Raw genomic sequence first — 18,963 nt, 5'->3', positions numbered from 1 at the left:
GCAACGACGATAACGTTCGCACTTACAATTCTTCAGTTAATTTATAAATGTGTAATTAATAAAAATTTTCGCGAAATCATTCATTGTAGATTCATGGGAAGACCAGAGACAATTTTACTTGCGACAATTACAGAGTTGTTTTATAATGTAAAAAATGTATTTCGAATCAAGAATCATTGATGGAATTTATATCTAGAATTACGTCACAAATTGGTATAGAATATTATGATAATGGACCAATAATTGACCAACATTCTTAGATACGTGTAGATTTACAAAAAAAAAGTTGCTGCAAGATTGACCTTGATCTTGAATTTCCGGATGAAATTTTCTACGCTTGCATCGTATTCCTCTAATCGCGAATCGCAAACTTGTCGAATTTGTCGTCAATTTTGCCTCTCGGAAAAAACGTCTTTAAAGTTTCATTAGCTCTTACGTGATCTTCATTAAGAACTTGTTTCCATTTCGTAATTACACATGAAGTGAGAAGCGAGTTTCTACCGACGAAACAGGATACTGTTTGACAATTAAAGTATTTAACATGAAATACCATAAACAAGAAATACAAATAGTTGAATGTCCTTAGATTTGTCGAGAANAAACTCGGTTTAGATATATAAACAGAATATTTAAAACATACCTGCAGAACCACTGCCCACTATTATGAAATCGTAAGACGGTAGTAACGATTTCGTAGGAATATTTGTCACGGCGTAACTATCAATCCAGTATTTGACGTATAGCACCACAGTCAGGAACGTCGAGAGCGTCGATATAATTATCGGTTCTGCTTTCCATCCTCCGAAAACAACGCTTTGCACATCCATTTCGCACGTCTGCGATTTTCTTTATCGATCTGCAATAATCGAATAATCTCACTTTCTTCTGAGAAAGAATAGAGAAGGCGAGTCGAAAGATTGATACGAAAATTTTGAATTTCGACGAAGAAAGACATAATCTGCTTACTGCTACTCGGTCAGTAATTAGCTAAATTCACAGGTGATACACAAATCTTTAAATCGTCCGCACTGTGATAATAATTAAAAGTAACTGTTGAAAAGAAAAAAAAAAAAAGTTAAAACACATCGAATCCGGTGAATAAAAATTCGGTTAGTTATTTTGTGTTTTTTTTTCTTTTTCTTTTTTTTCAAGAACACGTTGAACCGTTTATTGAAATTTAGACTAATTTTTTGTTTAAAAGACAGGAATAATTTCGCTTGTTTATCAAAAGATAGCGTCCTTATTCTCTGCCAAAATTCTCTGTGATTTTCGGAGCGCGTGCAGATTGAAACGATCGAGCATCGAGAAAATTTGCTCCCGCTTCGCGAATCCCGATTGGCTTTGTGATCGAGAACAAGTCGGCGATTGAACGTGCACGTGCAGTTAACTCTGCGTGCAGTGACTGACGACACACTCTGACGACCTTGTTTTTATTACAGTACAAAATGCAAGTGTAATAATGTATAACTTTTAATCCGTTGCACTGGAAAGACACGCACATCAAAAATTTTGTGTTTCAAGTTGTAACATTTTTCCTCAGTTTTAAGTATATTTAAATGTAACGTAGGCAAAGCAAATGACAAGTTTATCACTTTTTAATAATTTCTGTTCAGTGATATCGTACCGACTAGCTCAAAAGAAAAAGAAAAAGAAAGCGACGAATTATTGTATACGGTTCGGTCTCTCGTTACGGTCCGCGCACCAGTCATCAGCGCAAGGGGTTAAGCGAATATAATTTCACATGCTTCATACTTCTTCTGTCTGCCCTCTTTCCTCCTCAACTGCTCAACTATCAACTGGCCAAGAACATAAAATGTAGCCTTATATTCGCTTCATCATTAACTACATGCAATATGTATATTATTAACATAAATCTATAAGAAGTGATAACGTGATTTTCTAATGCAACACGTCAGTGTAGTTTGAAATGAAAAAATTATATTATATATTGTTACTGTTTTAAATTATATACTGTACCAGATCAGCTTCCTAAATTCCGAAATATCTTCGACAATTAACCCGGAATTACCCAGGTCTACCTGCGCTAGACCCCCAGGTGGGTAATCCCGGGTTAATCGACGATTAATTATATTAAACATTGTTCTAGAACAAACGTAGAATATTATCGATGAGGGCATTGATTGATGACATGATTATTTTGTTGACAGGTGGAAACTCGTTTCGTTTCATTTAAATGAAACGTTTCATTTAAATGAAATTATATGTAAATGTTCGATCATTTAACTATTTACTGAGGCACTATTAGACTTTCAGTTTGAGAGTGAAGGTGACAGGTCACGTGGAGTGAGAAAAAGATATAGATTTAGCGATAGAAAATCCGATCGGGAAATAAGAAGTAGTGTGAGATGCAAACGGATAACTAAAAGGGGAAAACAGACCGAAAAGACAAGAAAGAGGAAAAAATGGTTAGAATGGCGACAAGAGCAAGCAAAAACAAAGGAATGATGGAAAAATTTATGGTCGGTAGGAAGGAAGCAAGGCAGAGACGTCTGGTGGAAGTAGGATTGAAGGGGACAGGTTAAGGAAAGAAATGATAAGTGGCAAGGAGAGAATATGGGAGGATGATGGAAAAAATGATGCAAAAATATGTAGAAAAGATAGTGAAATTGAGAGTAGAGATAAAAGAGGAGAGAGACATGGAAGGAAGAAAGAGGAATGGGAGAAAGAAAGAAAACAACTAGAAAGAAGAATAAGAATCTTGGAGCAGAAAGAGAAAAGCATGAAAAGGGAAAGCAGGAAAAGAAATATAACGATAATGGGAGGGAAATGGGTGGAAGGGGGAAAGAAACAACGAAGGAGGTAAAAGATTTTATAAAGGAAAATTTAAAGGCGTAGGAATAGAATGGAAGATAGAAGATAAGAGAGTGGGAAAAATAGTGGTGGCTGAGAAATAGTAAAGCTGACAGACTGGAAAGAGAAAAGTGAGGTAATGAACAGAAAGAAAGAATCTAAAAACCGAAGTTCACATGGAGGATGATGTGACGAAAAAGGAAAGGGAAATACAAAGCAGGCTAAGACAGATTGTGAGAGAGAATAGGATAGAGGGAAGAAAGGCGATAGCTAGATATATGAAAATATGTGGAACAAAAAAATGGTACAAATGGAACGAATTGGAGGAATGGCTGGAAGGGGAAGAAATGGCAAGGAAGAACTGAGATGAGGCAGGGTGTTGTGTGCTGTTCTGGAATGTGAGAAAGACTTCTGGGAATTTATAGAGAAATTCGACTATCGTAGGACTATCTGAAACGTGGGTGGAAGAAAATGGCATGGGAAAGAATGAAGAGAAGACTACCGAAAGGAATTACACATGGGAATGCCAGTACTCACAGAGTGGAAAGATAAAAGGAGGAGCGAGTGGAGGGATTATAATGAGAGAGGAAATAGAGGAGGAAAAGAAAGAAGTGAAACGAATAAGAAATGGAGAAGAGGATAAGATTGGAAACAGACACATGGCTGATTTGGACAGTTTATTGTAAGGGAAAAATAAAAGAAATGATGGAACAAATAGATTTGAAACAGGAGGAAAAGGGAAGAATCGAAATGACGATAGGAGAGAACTTCAATGCAAGAACGGGAGAGATGGGTGAAATGTACAACGGTAAAGAGGAAAGAAGAGTAAAAGGAGCAATAGAGAGGGGGAACAGCTGATAGGGGGAGTAGAGGAGAACGGATGGTACATACTTAACAGAAACGTTAAGGGAGATGAAAAAGAAGAGTACACGTTCGTGGGCATCACGGTGATCGACTATACAATAGTAAACACGGAAGGAATAGACAAAATAGAAGAGTTCAGAGATTTAGAAAGAATAGAATCAGATCATATGCCACTATGTTTAGAGACAATTATGGGAGGAGAATGAAGATATTCGACAGTCTAGTCGTGGGAACCCTGGCCTATGGAGCAGAAGTATGGGGATGGATGGAAAAAGCGGAGAGAATACAGAGAAAATATATTAAATGGACACTTGGCCTGGACATCAGGACACCAGACTATATAATCATGGAGGGAAACGAAAAGAGAGAAACTAAAGATTAGATTGGCAAAAAGAGCGGTAGAGTATGAAAGAAGAATAGAAAGAGAAAGAATGGGAGGAATAGTCAAAGAATGCATAAAAGAAAGGAAAGCAGGAAAAGGGAACCAAGAAAGAATGAGGAAAAGACAAGATCACTTCGAAACGTGTGGTTTTAGCCAGATAGCAGTAGAACAATTGTGAAGAGAAGGGAAATCAGCTGGGAAAATACTAAGGAAAAGAGAAGCGTTAATACAAAGACAAAAGGCAGTGGAATAGAATTCAGAAGACGAGATACAATTGGAAGTATAAGTATCTGGTAACAGGAGAACTACCAAAATATGCAAGTCTGGAAGAGATACTGAGTGAAAAAGGTGGGAAAGAAGCGGTAAAATGACTTAGGCGAATAGAAAGGAGAAAGAAAGAGAAAGAGAGACAGGGAGAAGAGAAAGAAGAGTTAATGCAAGAAGTCCAGAAAGAAGAGAGCAACAAAATAAACATGAAATAAAATGAAAGAATTAGGTTAAGATACTTAAGTAGACAAAAGAATAGCATAGTTAAGATAAATAAAAGTATAGGATAAAGCAAAATAGGAGAAAATAACAGAAATATTACACGTAAAATTTAGGATAAATGCAATGTGAAATGTGCAATGTTAAGAGAAAGCAATATAAAAACCAAAGTCAATTTCAAGGCCAAAAAGGCTGAAATAAATATATACATACATACTATTAGTTCAGGAAATACTTTCATTCATGTTATTTGGAACGATGTTCGTAAAACGTCACATTTGTATAATTATTTCAAATTAAATTATTTCAATTTTCAAATTATCTCAAATTAAGTTATATCAGTTCTCAAATTATTTCAAATTAAATTATTTCTATTGAATTATTTCAATTTATTTCAATTATTTCATTATTTGATTCAAAGGAACGATGAAATTTAAGATAAGATGGGCACACTTTTCACGTAATTAACACAGGTTTGTTTAAAATGACAATTGAAACGAAATTCCCAATAATTTGCAAAAGCACAGCAATCGGACAGACTTCTTCTTTACCGGTTATAATTATAATTATAAAGATAAACTCTGCAGTATCCTTGTAACTCAAAAATCGCATCTTTTTTTGTTTCTTTTCTTCTTCTTTTTCTATTGTGTCACTTTTATCGCGAGCACGCACATGTGAACGACAGAGAATTGCGCATCTAAGCGTACGAGAGAACACTGATGACACAACACGATTTTACGACCATTTTCTTGCACCGACGTAGTTACTAGGATTCAAATAGATAATAACGTTTATGCATGTGTGCCTCTGTTATTTGTGCTACGCGTGCATCTGAAGTAACAACTAAAAATACCTCACGAAAAACACATCTGTCATCTATTATTATTAAATATTCAAACTGTTTGTAGTTTTCCAAAAAAAAAAAAAAAAAAAAAAAAAAAATATCGTGAAACAATAAACCTGGGCTTGTTTCAATGCTTGCCTCCTCTGTTCAAAGAATCTTGCGTCGCTTATTTTGTTTTAACAATGTCTTCACATCGCGCAGCTGGTGGGTGGAACGAAGATACTTTTCTTCTCGAAAGTGCTGCGAATTGTCGTAGCAGGCAGAAACATTGAAAAATTTTTTTCCACGACTGAACCCACGATGTGTTTGAAGATCGAAGCCTCCGTTTTACAACGACTCCTGAAAACTTACTGTACGATTTGTTTTTCGCCAATTTATCGAACTTCGAATATCAGGTGAAAATAATCTGTTGAATTGTCTAAGCCCGATGTTCAAAGTTCAGTGGAATGGCGATGGACAAATCACACGTCAAATGTTCGGGAGTCGTTGTAAAGTAGAGGCTTCGATCTTCCAACTCACTGTAGATTCAGCCATGGAAACAAATTCTCAATGTTTATACGGCGATATACATTTCTGAGAGTAAAAGTATCTTTACTTACCCGTTCATCACGCCACGTGAAAGAACACTTTGGGACAACACGCTTTGAAAGCAACAGCCCTGAAACTTCAGAATGAGACCAGATTTATTACACCGCGATTTTCTCTTCTACAAAACCACGATAGTTTAAATATTTAGCGTTCGAGTATTAATGAGAGTCACTTTTGTGTGCAAAACAGCACACGAGTGATGTATCATTTTTGAATAAAATGTCGCGGCATCGGAAATCATCACTCTACTTAACTAACACTCGACGCGAAATCTTATCGATATATGATTTACGAAACTTTTCATTTTATATCTTTCCAATAGGGATAACCTTAAAATGATCGATAACGTGCATCGTGCGTTTATAACGTTACAGTGAATAATTTACTTCCCGTGTTTGATCCGATCTTTATTTCTATTTGAACACAGTGTGATCTCGTTCACTTTCTTTTCTATTCATAATATGTAATTTATCGTTGAGCAGGCACATGGAAATACGTTTCTACAATTGTCAAGTATTACCTCGTAATTTTCCAGTCGAATGAGAATTATAGACTGTTGCTAGATGCAATTAACCAGCATTTTATTCGATTCATTCGCCAATGAAAAAACTTCATTAAATTTGAAGTAAACAATTTCAACTAGTTTAAAATCTTGTTTTCTTATGACATGATCTGACAGTCTTAAGTATAACATACACACGTGCTATATTTGATAAATCAGTATCAGAGAGAAAAGCGTCGATTAATGGAATTTTTAGATAAACAGAACGACCATTCTGATATTAAATGCCAGACATTGAAGTGAAACTTTCAACATCTAAAATCTACGTAATATATCAGTATAAGTATTTAAATACATGAAAATACTGTATTTAAAAAACATAAGGAGGATAATCAGTATATTCAAGAATCCTTCATTTGTATAGATGTTCGTAGTTAATTAATTAATTATTTATTTAAATTTATAGATTATCCAGCAAATATGCGTCATCGGTGACGAATATGAAGCAAAAAGTTGATGAAAAATTCACTCCTAGTTAATTACTCGTACTGCGCCTCTGTAATCGAATCGAATAACAAAATAACAGCCTCAAGTAATTGTCAAATTACAATAATGCACAGACTAGACATTTGTTCGTCGATTTTTTGTTAATAACAATTCGCGCTAAGACACGAGATTGCAAGGAGGAAGTATACTTGTTTGTAAAATTATATTGGTGCAAGTTCTCGAGAAATCACAATATCACAACGACATTCATCTTCGTACCTTCAATCTTTAATTAATAAAAATTTGCGTGAAGTCGTTCGTGTGGATTCATAGGAAGACCAGAGACAATTTTGCTTGCGGCAATTACAAAGCTGTTTTATAATTTAAAAATGTATTTCGAATCAAGAATCATCGATCGAATATATAAACTGGTGATTAATTGACCACCATTCTCTTACGTGTAGATTTGCGAAAAAAAATTGCCGCAAGATTGACCTTGATCTTGAATTTCCGGATGAAATTTTCTACGCCCGCATCGTATTTCTCTGGTCGCGAATCGCAAACTTGTCGAATTTGTCGTCAATTTTTCCTCTTGAAAAAACGTCTATAAAGTTTCATTAGCTCTTACGTAATCTTCATGAAGAACTTGTTTCCATTTCGTAATTACACATGAAGTGAGAAGCGAGTTTCTACCGACAAAAAAGGATACTGTTGTTTGACAATTAAAGTATTTAACATGAAATACCATAAACAAGAAATACAAATAGTTGAATGTCCTTAGATTTGTCGAGAANAATTTAAATTAATAATGGAAGTCCATTAGATTTTCTACATCAATGACCGCATCATGCAAATTTATTAACTATGCAACACTGTATGATGCGACAATCAGAGGTTTTTTTCTAGACACTTACTACGTTTCAATAGTACTTCTATTAGAAATATTACCTTTTATCTACACGGTGTCCCGCGTAAAATCAACTACCCACAACCACAATTGTTGGCAAGGATTACGGAAAGATAGATAACACAAATCCAACGTTAGCTCGGCTTTTCTATTCAGTTATGAAAAAATTAGAAGAAATAATATTTACATGGTTCCGTAGACGAAGATTAATCTTGTTGTATGGTTGTATGTGAATCATCCTACAGACACTGAAGCTATTATGTTATCGGCTAATTGGCCGCCGATAAGGATGACTACTACAGCAAAAAAGATTGGTTAACAACTATACAGGCAGAATTCAGTGTATTGTACTGGAAGTTTTTTACTGACATCTTTGTAACTGATAAATGTATGAAACTACAATTTTATATTTAGGGTTCGCCCTCCTTCTCATCTGTCCGTACAAAATTTCACGTCCATCGAAACTTAAGTATAAATGTACCGCGTCTGGCTATAGGAACGATTTCGCTTGTCCTCGAATTTTTTGAAGTAAGTTAAACTCGGCGCATTTTTCTTTCTGTCGCAAAATGGTCCTACCTTTTTGAGAGGAAGCGGACGTGTTTGCTACGCACTTTGAGAATTTTTTGTCCCAAAATTGCAATATTTTCTTCAGTTTTCAGTATATTTAAGTATGAACGCAATTGAATTTATTACTTCTCAGTAATTTCTATCCGGTGATATCGTATACGACGATAGTTCAAATGAAAAAGAAAACGACGAATTATTGTACACGGTTCGGTCACTCGTTACGGTCCGCAGTCAGTTGCCACAGCGCAAGTGGTTGAAGATTTCGGAGCGAATGGCTGCCGTCGTGACGTTTTGCACCTTGTTCTAATAATTATCGTTCAGTTGATTGGGAATTAATTCGAAATTAACTGCAGGATAAATACAGATATATGCAAATTGTACACGATTGTACATAAATAACATTAATATCACCAACAAATTGATGTCAATTGTCGTTGAGTTCCACAAAAGGTAATATACTCTCCTTTCTCTTCCTCTTTCATTCATAATTAGCGAAGCATTATTCATTCAGCAACTTTCAGAAACCTGTGACCTGCTTACTTGTCTGAATAAGCAATTGAACTTATTATACATTAACGTCAGCCGTGAAGATTCACTGCTAAAAGAGTCACGATTTAAAAATGTGACAATTTATTTTTTCACCTCGGTCTCACTTTACACACACGATAAATTCTCGCACAATTCATACTTGCACTCTTGTCTCTCTTTCCTCGCGCGTTTCATTCATACGCGAGACGTTTAGCAGTTAGAGGTGAAAGTAAATCGAAGCAAAACACAGGAGACAAATAACGCTCAATTATTATTAAAATGATAATAATTTATAATATGTAAAATTGTGTATTGACTTGTATTAAGAATTTCTCCACTTCGTCACCAACTGTATAGTCAAGATCACCAAGTTGTTAGACAAGTACTGCAAAATTGATCTTGACCTTGACTTTCAATTATCGTTTCTCTTGGAGAATTTAAAGTTCTTAAAATTCTTAAAGATTAGCTCATGCATGGTTTCTTTGTTAGGACAGTGTTCTTATTTTGCAATTAAACATATAGTAAATGGCTCACTTTTAACAATGAAACAGGAAATTAAGAATTCTTCAACAAATTGAAATATCTGACGTGAAACATGATTTATAAATAGGATAATATTGTTTTTCAAGTCTGTGTAAATTATATCATTTCTATAACCGAAGTGTGTTATTAAGAATGGAAAAAACAATATTTCATAAAATTTCATTGTCATTTTGACGACGAAATTGTGCAATTGTGGTTCATTTTAACCAACGAAGAAAAATCAATTGAAATTAATTAGGATAACGGAGATACTTACAATACAAACAGTATTATACATAAAAAGTGTTGGGAAATTTGTAGAGGAACGAGAGACGAGGCTATCTTTATCGTCGCTATCTTTTCGTCTCTTCCTTCGAAGAAACGAATTTTATTCTTTTTTTCCAAAAACATACGAAGACAATCCTCAGAAGCAACACTTGACTGTTGATATTCTCGTTCAGAAAATGTCCAGAGATACTTACGATTTTTATTTTTGAAATACATCTCCATCACTGTGCCAGTAATCGTTCTTTTATCTCCTCTATTGAAAAATGCATCAGTCTGCCTTTTAAGCTAAACTATTAATAATCGCCACAAAATAATTCAATAAAATGAGACGTACACTTATCGTCGACCTCTCCTTCTCAGCCAAAACTTTTTGATCATATCCGAACCCTTCTCTCCGATCATAATAACCGCCGCGTTCGTGTTACCGCTGACTATATTTGGCATAATAGACGCATCGATAACTCGAAGTCCTTTCACTCCGTAAACTCGAAGCTGAGGATCCACCACGGCCTCTGGATCCGAGGAAGGTCCCATCTTGCAAGTACCAGACGGATGATAGATAGTCGCCGTGTAATGTCTAATAACGCACTCCCAGTATTCGTCAGTCAATACTGGAATATTCTCACAACCAGGAAACGGTTTCGGATTGATTCTGCTTCCGTAACGCTTCAGCGAGGCAGTTTTGCTCAATTCGACGACAAATTTGATCCCTTCGACCAGTGTCGCTACGTCGAGCGGATGATCCAAGTAATTTGGATATATCAACGGATAATCAAAGGGATCATCACTTCGAAGCTTGATAACACCCCTACTTTTTGGTCTTAAAAGCATGTGATACGCGGACCACGTGCTGACCTTGTCCAACTCACTAAACATCGCCTCATAGCATTCTTTTGTTACTCCTTGAATTTTCCTTATATTTCTACCACCGTCAGAGCTCAGTGACGCCGCGGTGAGATGTAGTCCTATGTCCGGGAAATCATCAGATGCATTCGCGTATTTGGTGTTGATGAAAGCCAGAGTTTCCACAGCTGCGAGCGTAGTCAGTGGACCATTTCCGAATAGAAAGTACTTCAAAATTGCAAGAAAGTTGTTATACTTCCTCTCACTGTATGAAATATCTTCGTTCAGTATGAACGTTAGCCCTGCGACGCCTATATGATCTTGAAGATTGTGGCCCACTTTCAAGTCCTGGATCACTGGTATCCCGTGTTGCGACAAGTGTTCTCTAGGTCCGACTCCGGACAGCATCAGCAGCTGAGGGCTGTTCACAGCGCCCGCCGACACGATCACCTCCTTCTTCGCGAGAACGCGCAACTTTTTCCCGTTTCTGACAAACTCTACGCCGTAGGCTCTCTTCGACGACGGATCTATCAATATTTTTGTAACGTGCGCCTCCAAGGCGACGTGTAGATTCTTGCGCGACTTGGCTGGTCGTAGGAAGGCCTTGGCCGTCGAACACCGACTGCCGTGTCTAATGGTTCCCTGAGGGACCATGAAACCTGTTTGGTGTTCTCCGTTGATGTTTCTAGCCTCGTAACCCATCTCTTGGCCACTTTTCACGAACGCATTGGCCAGAGGTGTTTGGAACGGCGATTCTTGGACGGTTAGATATCCACCGGTCGAATGGTACCTCGTCTCGGTGTAGGAACGATTTCGATTGTCCTCGGATTTTTTGAAGTAAGGCAGAACATCCTCGTAAGACCAGCCTGGGTTGCCCAATTTCTCCCAAGTGTCGTAGTCTCTCTTGTTACCGCGGACGTAGAGCATGTAGTTCAGCACGCTGCTACCACCGAGAACTTTGCCGCGTGGCCAGTTGCTGCGGCCATTTTGCAAGCCTGTAACGTTTGATGATTTTGATAATTGTCCATTAGCGAATATATTGAAAAATATAAAATAACAATGGATGAGAGTGAGCATCACAAGTTACACAAGATGTTTATAGCTCTTAATCTTTTGCTGTTCGATGTCTATAATTTGTAGAAAAAATATTAACGATACAGATCTCGTAATGTTCAGTGGACGAGAGAAATATCTGCATAATGTCCAAGTTTTACTTTTTTAATGATACATATAGAGATTTAAAACCTACAGTCTAATTTCTTCATAACTACATATTAGTTGATATTGGTCTTCAGTTGAGTAGGAAGAATGTCGTGTTTTCCAAGAGTCCGGAGAAAAGAGGGATTATAAAGTCACAGTAAGGCAGGTAGTGCTAATCTAGGTAAGGCGATTTAAACGAGAAAGAGCGGAGAAGAGTTGGGAACGAGAAGTCGAAAAAGAATGTGGGGCCAAATATAAAGAAGACGAGGATATTCAAGAGGAGAAAATTGAGGTTAGAAAAAAAGGAGTAGAAAGATATGGCGACAAGAGCGACATCTAGTAGGACGATGGAGAAATTTGTACAGTCTAAGTATAGGCAGAAAGGAGAAACATCATGTGAGAGCGAAGACGAAAGGGAATCGGTAAAGAAGGAAATAACGAATGATTTGGAAGGAGGACTGAAAAAAATGATTCAAGAATTCTTAAGAGAAATAGAGAAGCTGAAAAAGGAAATGAGCGAAGAAAGGAAAATATGGAGAGATGAATGGGACAGAGGAAGAAAGGAGGATAGGAAAGAGAGGGAAGAATGGAAAATGGGAAGAATGCAGCTGGAGAGTAGAATAAACGAGCTGAAGGAGAGAGAGGAAACGAGAGAGAGAGAGAAAGTAGAAGAATTAACATAGTGATAAAAGGGGCAAAATGGAAAGAGGCAGGAGCGCAGGAAGTAAAGGAATTTCTGAAAGAAAACTTGAAATTAGATGTAGAAGTTGAAGAATCATGGAAAGTAAGAAAGGACAAAGGGGTGGGAACGGTAGTGGTGAAATTAAAAGAGCGAATGAGCAAAAAGCAAATAATGACCAGGAAGAAAAACTTGAAAACAGGAATATACATAGATGATGACCTAACACGAAAAGAAAGAGAAATACAAGGAAAATTAAGGAAACTGGCAGGTGAGAAAAGAAGAGAAGGAAAAAAGACTACAGTAGGATATAAGAAAATAGTAATAGACAAAAAATGGTATATTTGGAATGAAAGAAAAGAAACCCTAGAAGAAGTAATTGAGAAGGACAAGTACTGACGGAGAGAAGAGGAAAAAGAGGAAGTCGGAGTTCTATTCTGGAACGTGGCTGGCGTGGAGAAAAAAGAAGCAAATTTCTGGGAGTACATTGAAAGTTTCGACTACGTAGGATTAACGGGAACATGGATGGAAGAAAAAAAATGGAATAATTGGAGGAACAGATTACCTAGAGAATATAGATGGGAGTACCAACCGGGGCAGAAAGAAAAGAGAAAAGGAAGGGCAAGCGGAGGAATACTAGTAGGGAAGAGAGCTAATTAGGGGAAGTCAAGAAGTGTACCATGTAAAAGGAGCAATAGGAACGAAAATAACAATGGAGAATGACACATGGATTGTCTGGACGATTTATAATCAAGAGAAACTAGCAGAATTGATAAAACAAACAGAAATAATACAAGAAGGAGAGAGAAACACAAAAATGTTGTTAGGAGAGGACCTGAATGCAAGAACTGGGGAGAAAGGAGGAATCTATGAGAGTGAACATAAGAAAAGAAGCTCAAAGGACAAGGTATGCGACAGAGAAGGGAAGGTACTACTGGAGGGGTTGAAAACAATGGCTGGCATATACTAAATGGAAACGTGGAAGGGGATGAGAAGGGGGAATATACGTTCATACGTAGCACTGGTCAGTCGGTGATAGATTACGCAATAGTAGATGCTGAAGGTTTGGATAAAGGAAGAGAATTTATTGTGGAAGAGAGAGTAGAGTCGGATCATATGCCGATATACTGCAAACTGGCATACAAGGGTCCAAGGGGAGGAAGAAGATCAACAAAGGAAACAAGATGGATGGTAAAATGGAATGAAGAGAGCATAAAGAGATACGAGGAAGTGACAAGGAAGAAAGTATATAAAGAGACGTCCATGGAAGGTAGATGGAAAGAAATAAAGAGAACGATAGAGGAGGGCGTGACCAAAGTAAAGAGAAAGGAAGGAGAGATCTTGAAAAACAAAAGCTGGTGGGATAAAGAATGTGGCAGGAAGAAGAGGGAAGTCAGAAAGTTACTCAAGAAATGGAAGGAGNAGATCAGAAAAGCTAAGACAGAGAAGGAAATATGGAGATATATTAATAAAGGGAGGAAACAAAGGACACCAACAGGTGAAGGCAATCGGACTGAAGGAGTGGCGGGAACACTTTATGGAACTCCTAAACGGTACAGACAGAAAGGGAGAAAACAAGTGGAAGAAGGTAGTAGAAAACAATGAAGGAACACCCGTACAGGACATAACAAGGGAGGAGATAGAAAAACAGATAAGGAAGTTGAACAAAGGAAAAGCGCCGGGAGAGGATAACATCCAAAACGAGGCATGGATACATATGCAAGGGGAGACAAAGGAAAAAATATACGTACTAATTGGAAACGTCTGGAAAGGAGAAAAAAAAAGCCGGAAGACTGGAGGACTAGTCTAATCTCCCCACTGTTCAAAAAGGGAGAAAGAGACGCGGCAGGGAGTTACAGAGGAATATCACTACTCAGCACGGCATATAAGATTTACGCAACGATACTGAACAATAGAATCAAAACTGAAGTGGAAGAGAAAAGGATATTACCGGACACGCAGGCGGGCTTTAGAGAAGGAAGAAGAACAATATCTATATACTCCAACACGTAGTAGAAAAGACAATAGAAAGGAAAGGGGGAAAATTATTCGCGTTCTTCATAGACTTAAAGGCAGCATTTGACAGGGTGGAAAGAAGCAAACTATGAAGAAGGCGGGCATATTGGAGGGACTAGTTGAAAGGACGCAAGAAATCTACACAGAAACCAAAAGTAAGGTGAGAATAAAAGAGGAAACATCTGAAGAATTTTGGACCCAAGAGGGAGTAAGGCAAGGATGCCCACTGAGTCCCAATCCCGCCTTGTTCACAATCCTAATTGCGGACATGGAGGAGAAGATGAGAAAGGGGCAAGTAGGTGGTGTGGTGGTGGGCAAAAAGAAGTTCTGGACACTAGCCTATGCAGATGACATCGTCTTGCTAGCGTACAAGGGGAAAGAGATGAAGGAGATAATGAAAAGAGTAGAAAAGTATCTGGACAAGAAGAAGTTGCAACTGAACTGAGGAAAAGTCAAAGATAATGGTGTTTAGGAGAGGAGGGAGGAAGAGAAGGAAAACGGAGAGTGGAGCTGGAAAGGAAAGCCGATTGAGGAAGTGAGAGAGTTTACGTACCTAGGCTATGTGCTATGTGAAAAGCAACGGTAAGAGCAGCGAGCATATAAGACATCTCGCAAAAAAGGCGAATGTGACGATGAGGAATAGGGGAATAGGGGAGAGAATTTTCAAGGATGACTTCAGAAGGAGAATGAAAATTTTTGACAGCCTGGTCACAGGAGTGATGGTGTATGGGGTAGAAGTCTGGGGATGAAAAGAGATCGGAGAACTCGAAAGAATACACAAAAAGTACATAAAATGGACGCTAGGACTAGGACAGAGGAACACCTGATTATATAGTATGGGAGGAAGCGAACAGAACGAAAATGAAAGTAATGCAGGCAAAGAGAGCGATGGAGTGTGAAAGAAAAATTGAGAGGGATAGAGAAGAAAGCATTGTCAGGGAGTGTTTGAACGAAAGAAAAGCAGGGAAGGGGATCAAGTAGAACCTTAAAAGACAAGCTGGACCATTTTCAAAAATGCGGCTTCAGCCAGGAAGGCGTAGATTTATTATGGAGAGAAGGGAAAAAGGCAGGCGAAGTTCTACGAAACAGAGAGATAGACGTGGAGAAACAAATGCACTGGACCAGAATTAGGAAAACCAAATACAATAGAAGATATAGATACCTGACACCCGGAACTTTGCCAAAATATTTAAGAGAGAGGGGAGAAAGAACGGAGAGCAGAGAATACTGGCTAGAGCAAGATGCGGTTCTACCGAAAATGTCAACAAATTTTGGGCTAAAAGAAGCAGAGAGGGAATGTACGCTGTGTGAAGAGGAGGAAGGAAGGTTCGAGCACTGGAGACAATGCAGGGAATTGGTAGAAACCGGTCTCAGCATTGAAAGGATCCTAGCAGAAGAAGGTGCCGTGGCCTGGCTCAGAAAAATTGAGAAGGAAAAGGAGAGGAAAAGAAACAGAAAGCTAAATATAGAGACACAGATAAAGTGAAGTGCCAAACCAAAATATAGCACCAAAGAGAAATATTGTAGAGGCAGTGTGCAAATATTCGCTATTAGTCTAATTAGTCTACGTACAGTATAAGTATAGGTATAGGTTAAAGTATGCAATACTAGATGTAAGGGATTAAAACGGAAAACAACATGTAAAGAATAATGTAAGGCACTGAGGTCTATTTCTAGGCTGAAATAAAGATTCATTCATTCATTCATTCATTCATATTAGTTGATATTGCTTACCTCGACAGTAATTGTTACTGCGTTCCGTTTTGTATTGCCAGTCGATACTGGTGAATTGCAGACTGGAAACGAGGATAGGAATGTCATAAATATCTGTCGCATCGCCACCTGCTTCCAGGAGGAGTACGTTCCAGTTATTTATCTCGGACAAGCGATTCGCTATCACAGCCCCTGTAACATAAATTCTTTCATTAGAATAGATAAGTTTCTACTATCTGTCAAATTTTGATGCAACGTAATTTATTTATCGAAATTTTTATTCGTGCAATATCATAATGAGGATGAGTTGTTAAATTTTTGATTTTGGAATTCAATGACAAAGATAGATCGCTGAAAACGTACCTGCAGAACCACTGCCGATAATTATGAAATCATAAGATGGCAGTAACGATTTGGAAGGAATATTCGTCACAGCGTAATTATCGATCGAATATATAACGTATAGCACCACAGGCATTAATATCGACAGAAGCGATTTAATCACTGGATGTGCTCTGAATCCTTCCAATATATTTCTCTGCACGTCCATTTTGCATCTGCTCGATTTTTTCTTTATCGATCTGTAATATGAAGATTTCGTGTATTATAAATGACCTTATGTGCGTTTCATAAAAAGGTACTCGATTGGAAATTAACCAAATTTAGAAATTTTTGATCAGCTTGTAAACCTCGCTATTTTTGATGATATTTAGATATGTGTAAATCAACAATTTCGATCAATTCTGTGACCATCGTGAAAACGAGAGGAACAATAAGCCTCTCTTACAATTAATCGAGGCATTTGCAACGGTAACCTGATTTTAACCTTGTGTTTGTAACAGGGCTGAGTTCGAAAATAATTCTTAATTTGATTTCTTGAAATCTCTCGGATCCGACACTTCGTGAAGTTTCGAAACTCTCGAAACTTGAGGTATTGATTTTATTTTGCGAGAGAAACTTTTCCTCCTCGTAACTGGAATTAACATTTTTATATAAATTTGTATTGTTCACGGTTAAATGAAACGCAGATACAGCGATAACATTTATTATTTGGGAACCATAATACGCTGAACATTACCAAGTAGCCAGAAAATTTTTTTGCCGAGTTTTGTTGATGACAGTTCGAGAAATTTTTTCTAAATTGACAACGATCTCTCAGAGAAGTGGGAAAAATTGTTCCTGCTTTATATATTATATCTGATGTTGTAAGGTAGAGAGAGTCGTTACGGAAAAATTGCAGAGAAGGCAGTGAGCATTGACAAAAAGAAAGAAAGTTTTGTTTCTTCAGAACATCACCCAGATGTCATTAAGAGGACTCTTGACAAGATAGAGAAACTCGAATAGGATTGTCTAAGAGGAGTGTCAAGATTTTTCCACAGCAAAACAAATAAAATGTTTTATAGAAAACCGATACTTCTGGGTTATTGAGAAAGTTATAAAATTTGTAGTCATTGTGAGAAAGTTATAAAATTTGTAGGTTCGTATTTTGATGACAAAATTCATGTTTCTTCGCGTTATTATGCACAGTCGTATACTCGCTATATCATTATATTTCTGTAAGAAGAAATACAGCATGTTACACTTTAAAAAAAATTCACAGTAAATCAATTGTAGAGTAGTAGGATCTGTATATTCGTGAAAATGTATACCGAGTACCAGATTTACAATCTCCAAAGAGATATCATTAATAAGAAGAACCTCGTCTTGTGAACTTCAAACGATGTTAGGTTCTTGACAAACAATTATGCATGCGTATATAAATGAGAGTTGAGCCGATTAGTTAATATGCATCTAGCTAACTTTTAGATAACTCTTATAAGAACGTTTCTCTCTAACTATACAACTGTGGAACTTTGTACAAGTTATTATTTTGCAACATGCAGTTTCAAGAATAGAATTTTGATAGAAAACCATTATTGTACTAAATTGTCACATCTTGACTTTGAATATTTTATATATCTCTGCGTATATTTTATATATGCTCAATCTCTGCAATCTTGTATTTAGAAATTTTTCATAACTGTGCCAACATCTGCGATCCAGTTGTTACTCAATTATACAGAGTGAACTTGGTGTATCAACACTAAACGTAACTATGTCCGGTCAAATAATCAGCTTCAATTTTCGTAATTTGATATATAAAATTCTGCGTTCGTTTTTACTTCTTTTGTTTATGTAACTTTATCGCAAAAAAAGGAAGATGTGTAATATTTTCTCGTATGATATACGAATTATTTCGTGCTTTATTTACTTGTAAAAATAATTCAGCGTGAAAAATCATCGACATCTACAAATTGACCAGATTTTTCAATCACTCGAGTAATAATTCGAAATAATTATTTAAAAAAGAGCTGAAATGTATCGAATCCGTTGAATGGAAATTTGGCTAATTATTTTTTTCCTTTCGTTTCGTTCTTATTCGAGAAAATCGTGCACATTGGAACTTCTACTGAGAATTTGAATAACGATCATTTCATTCGTCAAAATCTGATATTTCTTTAATAAAACAGCACTAGTTTCATTTCTATACTCACCATGCATTTAAGAGGAAACGTTATGTGTCACTTTCTATCGAACAGTCAAGTACGCGTTGAAAACAGGACTCGCCTATCACTATAATACCTTCTTCACGTCTGCATTTCTCGAAATGCAACTTTTAACTATTCATCTGACAGGAAACCAAGTTAGAAAATTTGGTTTAATCTTCTTCGCGCAGTTGCAAATGCTTAATGACTAA

The 18,963-nt window shown here is 37.0% G+C and overlaps 2 protein-coding genes across 2 annotated transcripts in view; one reads left to right on the top strand and one right to left on the bottom strand.

Moving 5' to 3' along the window:
• LOC122530102 (flotillin-2) overlaps positions 1-18,963 on the top strand; it is an 80,455-nt gene that overhangs the window by 25,533 nt on the left and 35,959 nt on the right. The gene's annotated exons all lie outside the window — the stretch shown is intronic.
• LOC122530100 (glucose dehydrogenase [FAD, quinone]-like) lies at positions 967-18,943 on the bottom strand. The gene is made up of 5 exons (XM_043656765.1): positions 18,761-18,943; positions 16,590-16,807; positions 16,248-16,418; positions 8,640-11,613; positions 967-1,028 (listed from the first exon to the last, which is right to left on the bottom strand). Exons 2-4 carry the CDS (start codon positions 16,774-16,776, stop codon positions 10,112-10,114), a joined length of 1,860 nt encoding a protein of 619 aa, XP_043512700.1. The 5' UTR covers positions 16,777-16,807; positions 18,761-18,943; the 3' UTR covers positions 967-1,028; positions 8,640-10,111.

The sequence above is a fragment of the Frieseomelitta varia genome, unplaced genomic scaffold (assembly GCF_011392965.1).
Source record: "Frieseomelitta varia isolate USP_RPSP 00005682 unplaced genomic scaffold, Fvar_1.2 scaffold_326, whole genome shotgun sequence".
NCBI classification, from domain to species: domain Eukaryota; kingdom Metazoa; phylum Arthropoda; class Insecta; order Hymenoptera; family Apidae; genus Frieseomelitta; species Frieseomelitta varia.
Note: the sequence above shows the minus strand (reverse complement) of the source record. Positions and strands in the feature narration are given on the sequence as shown.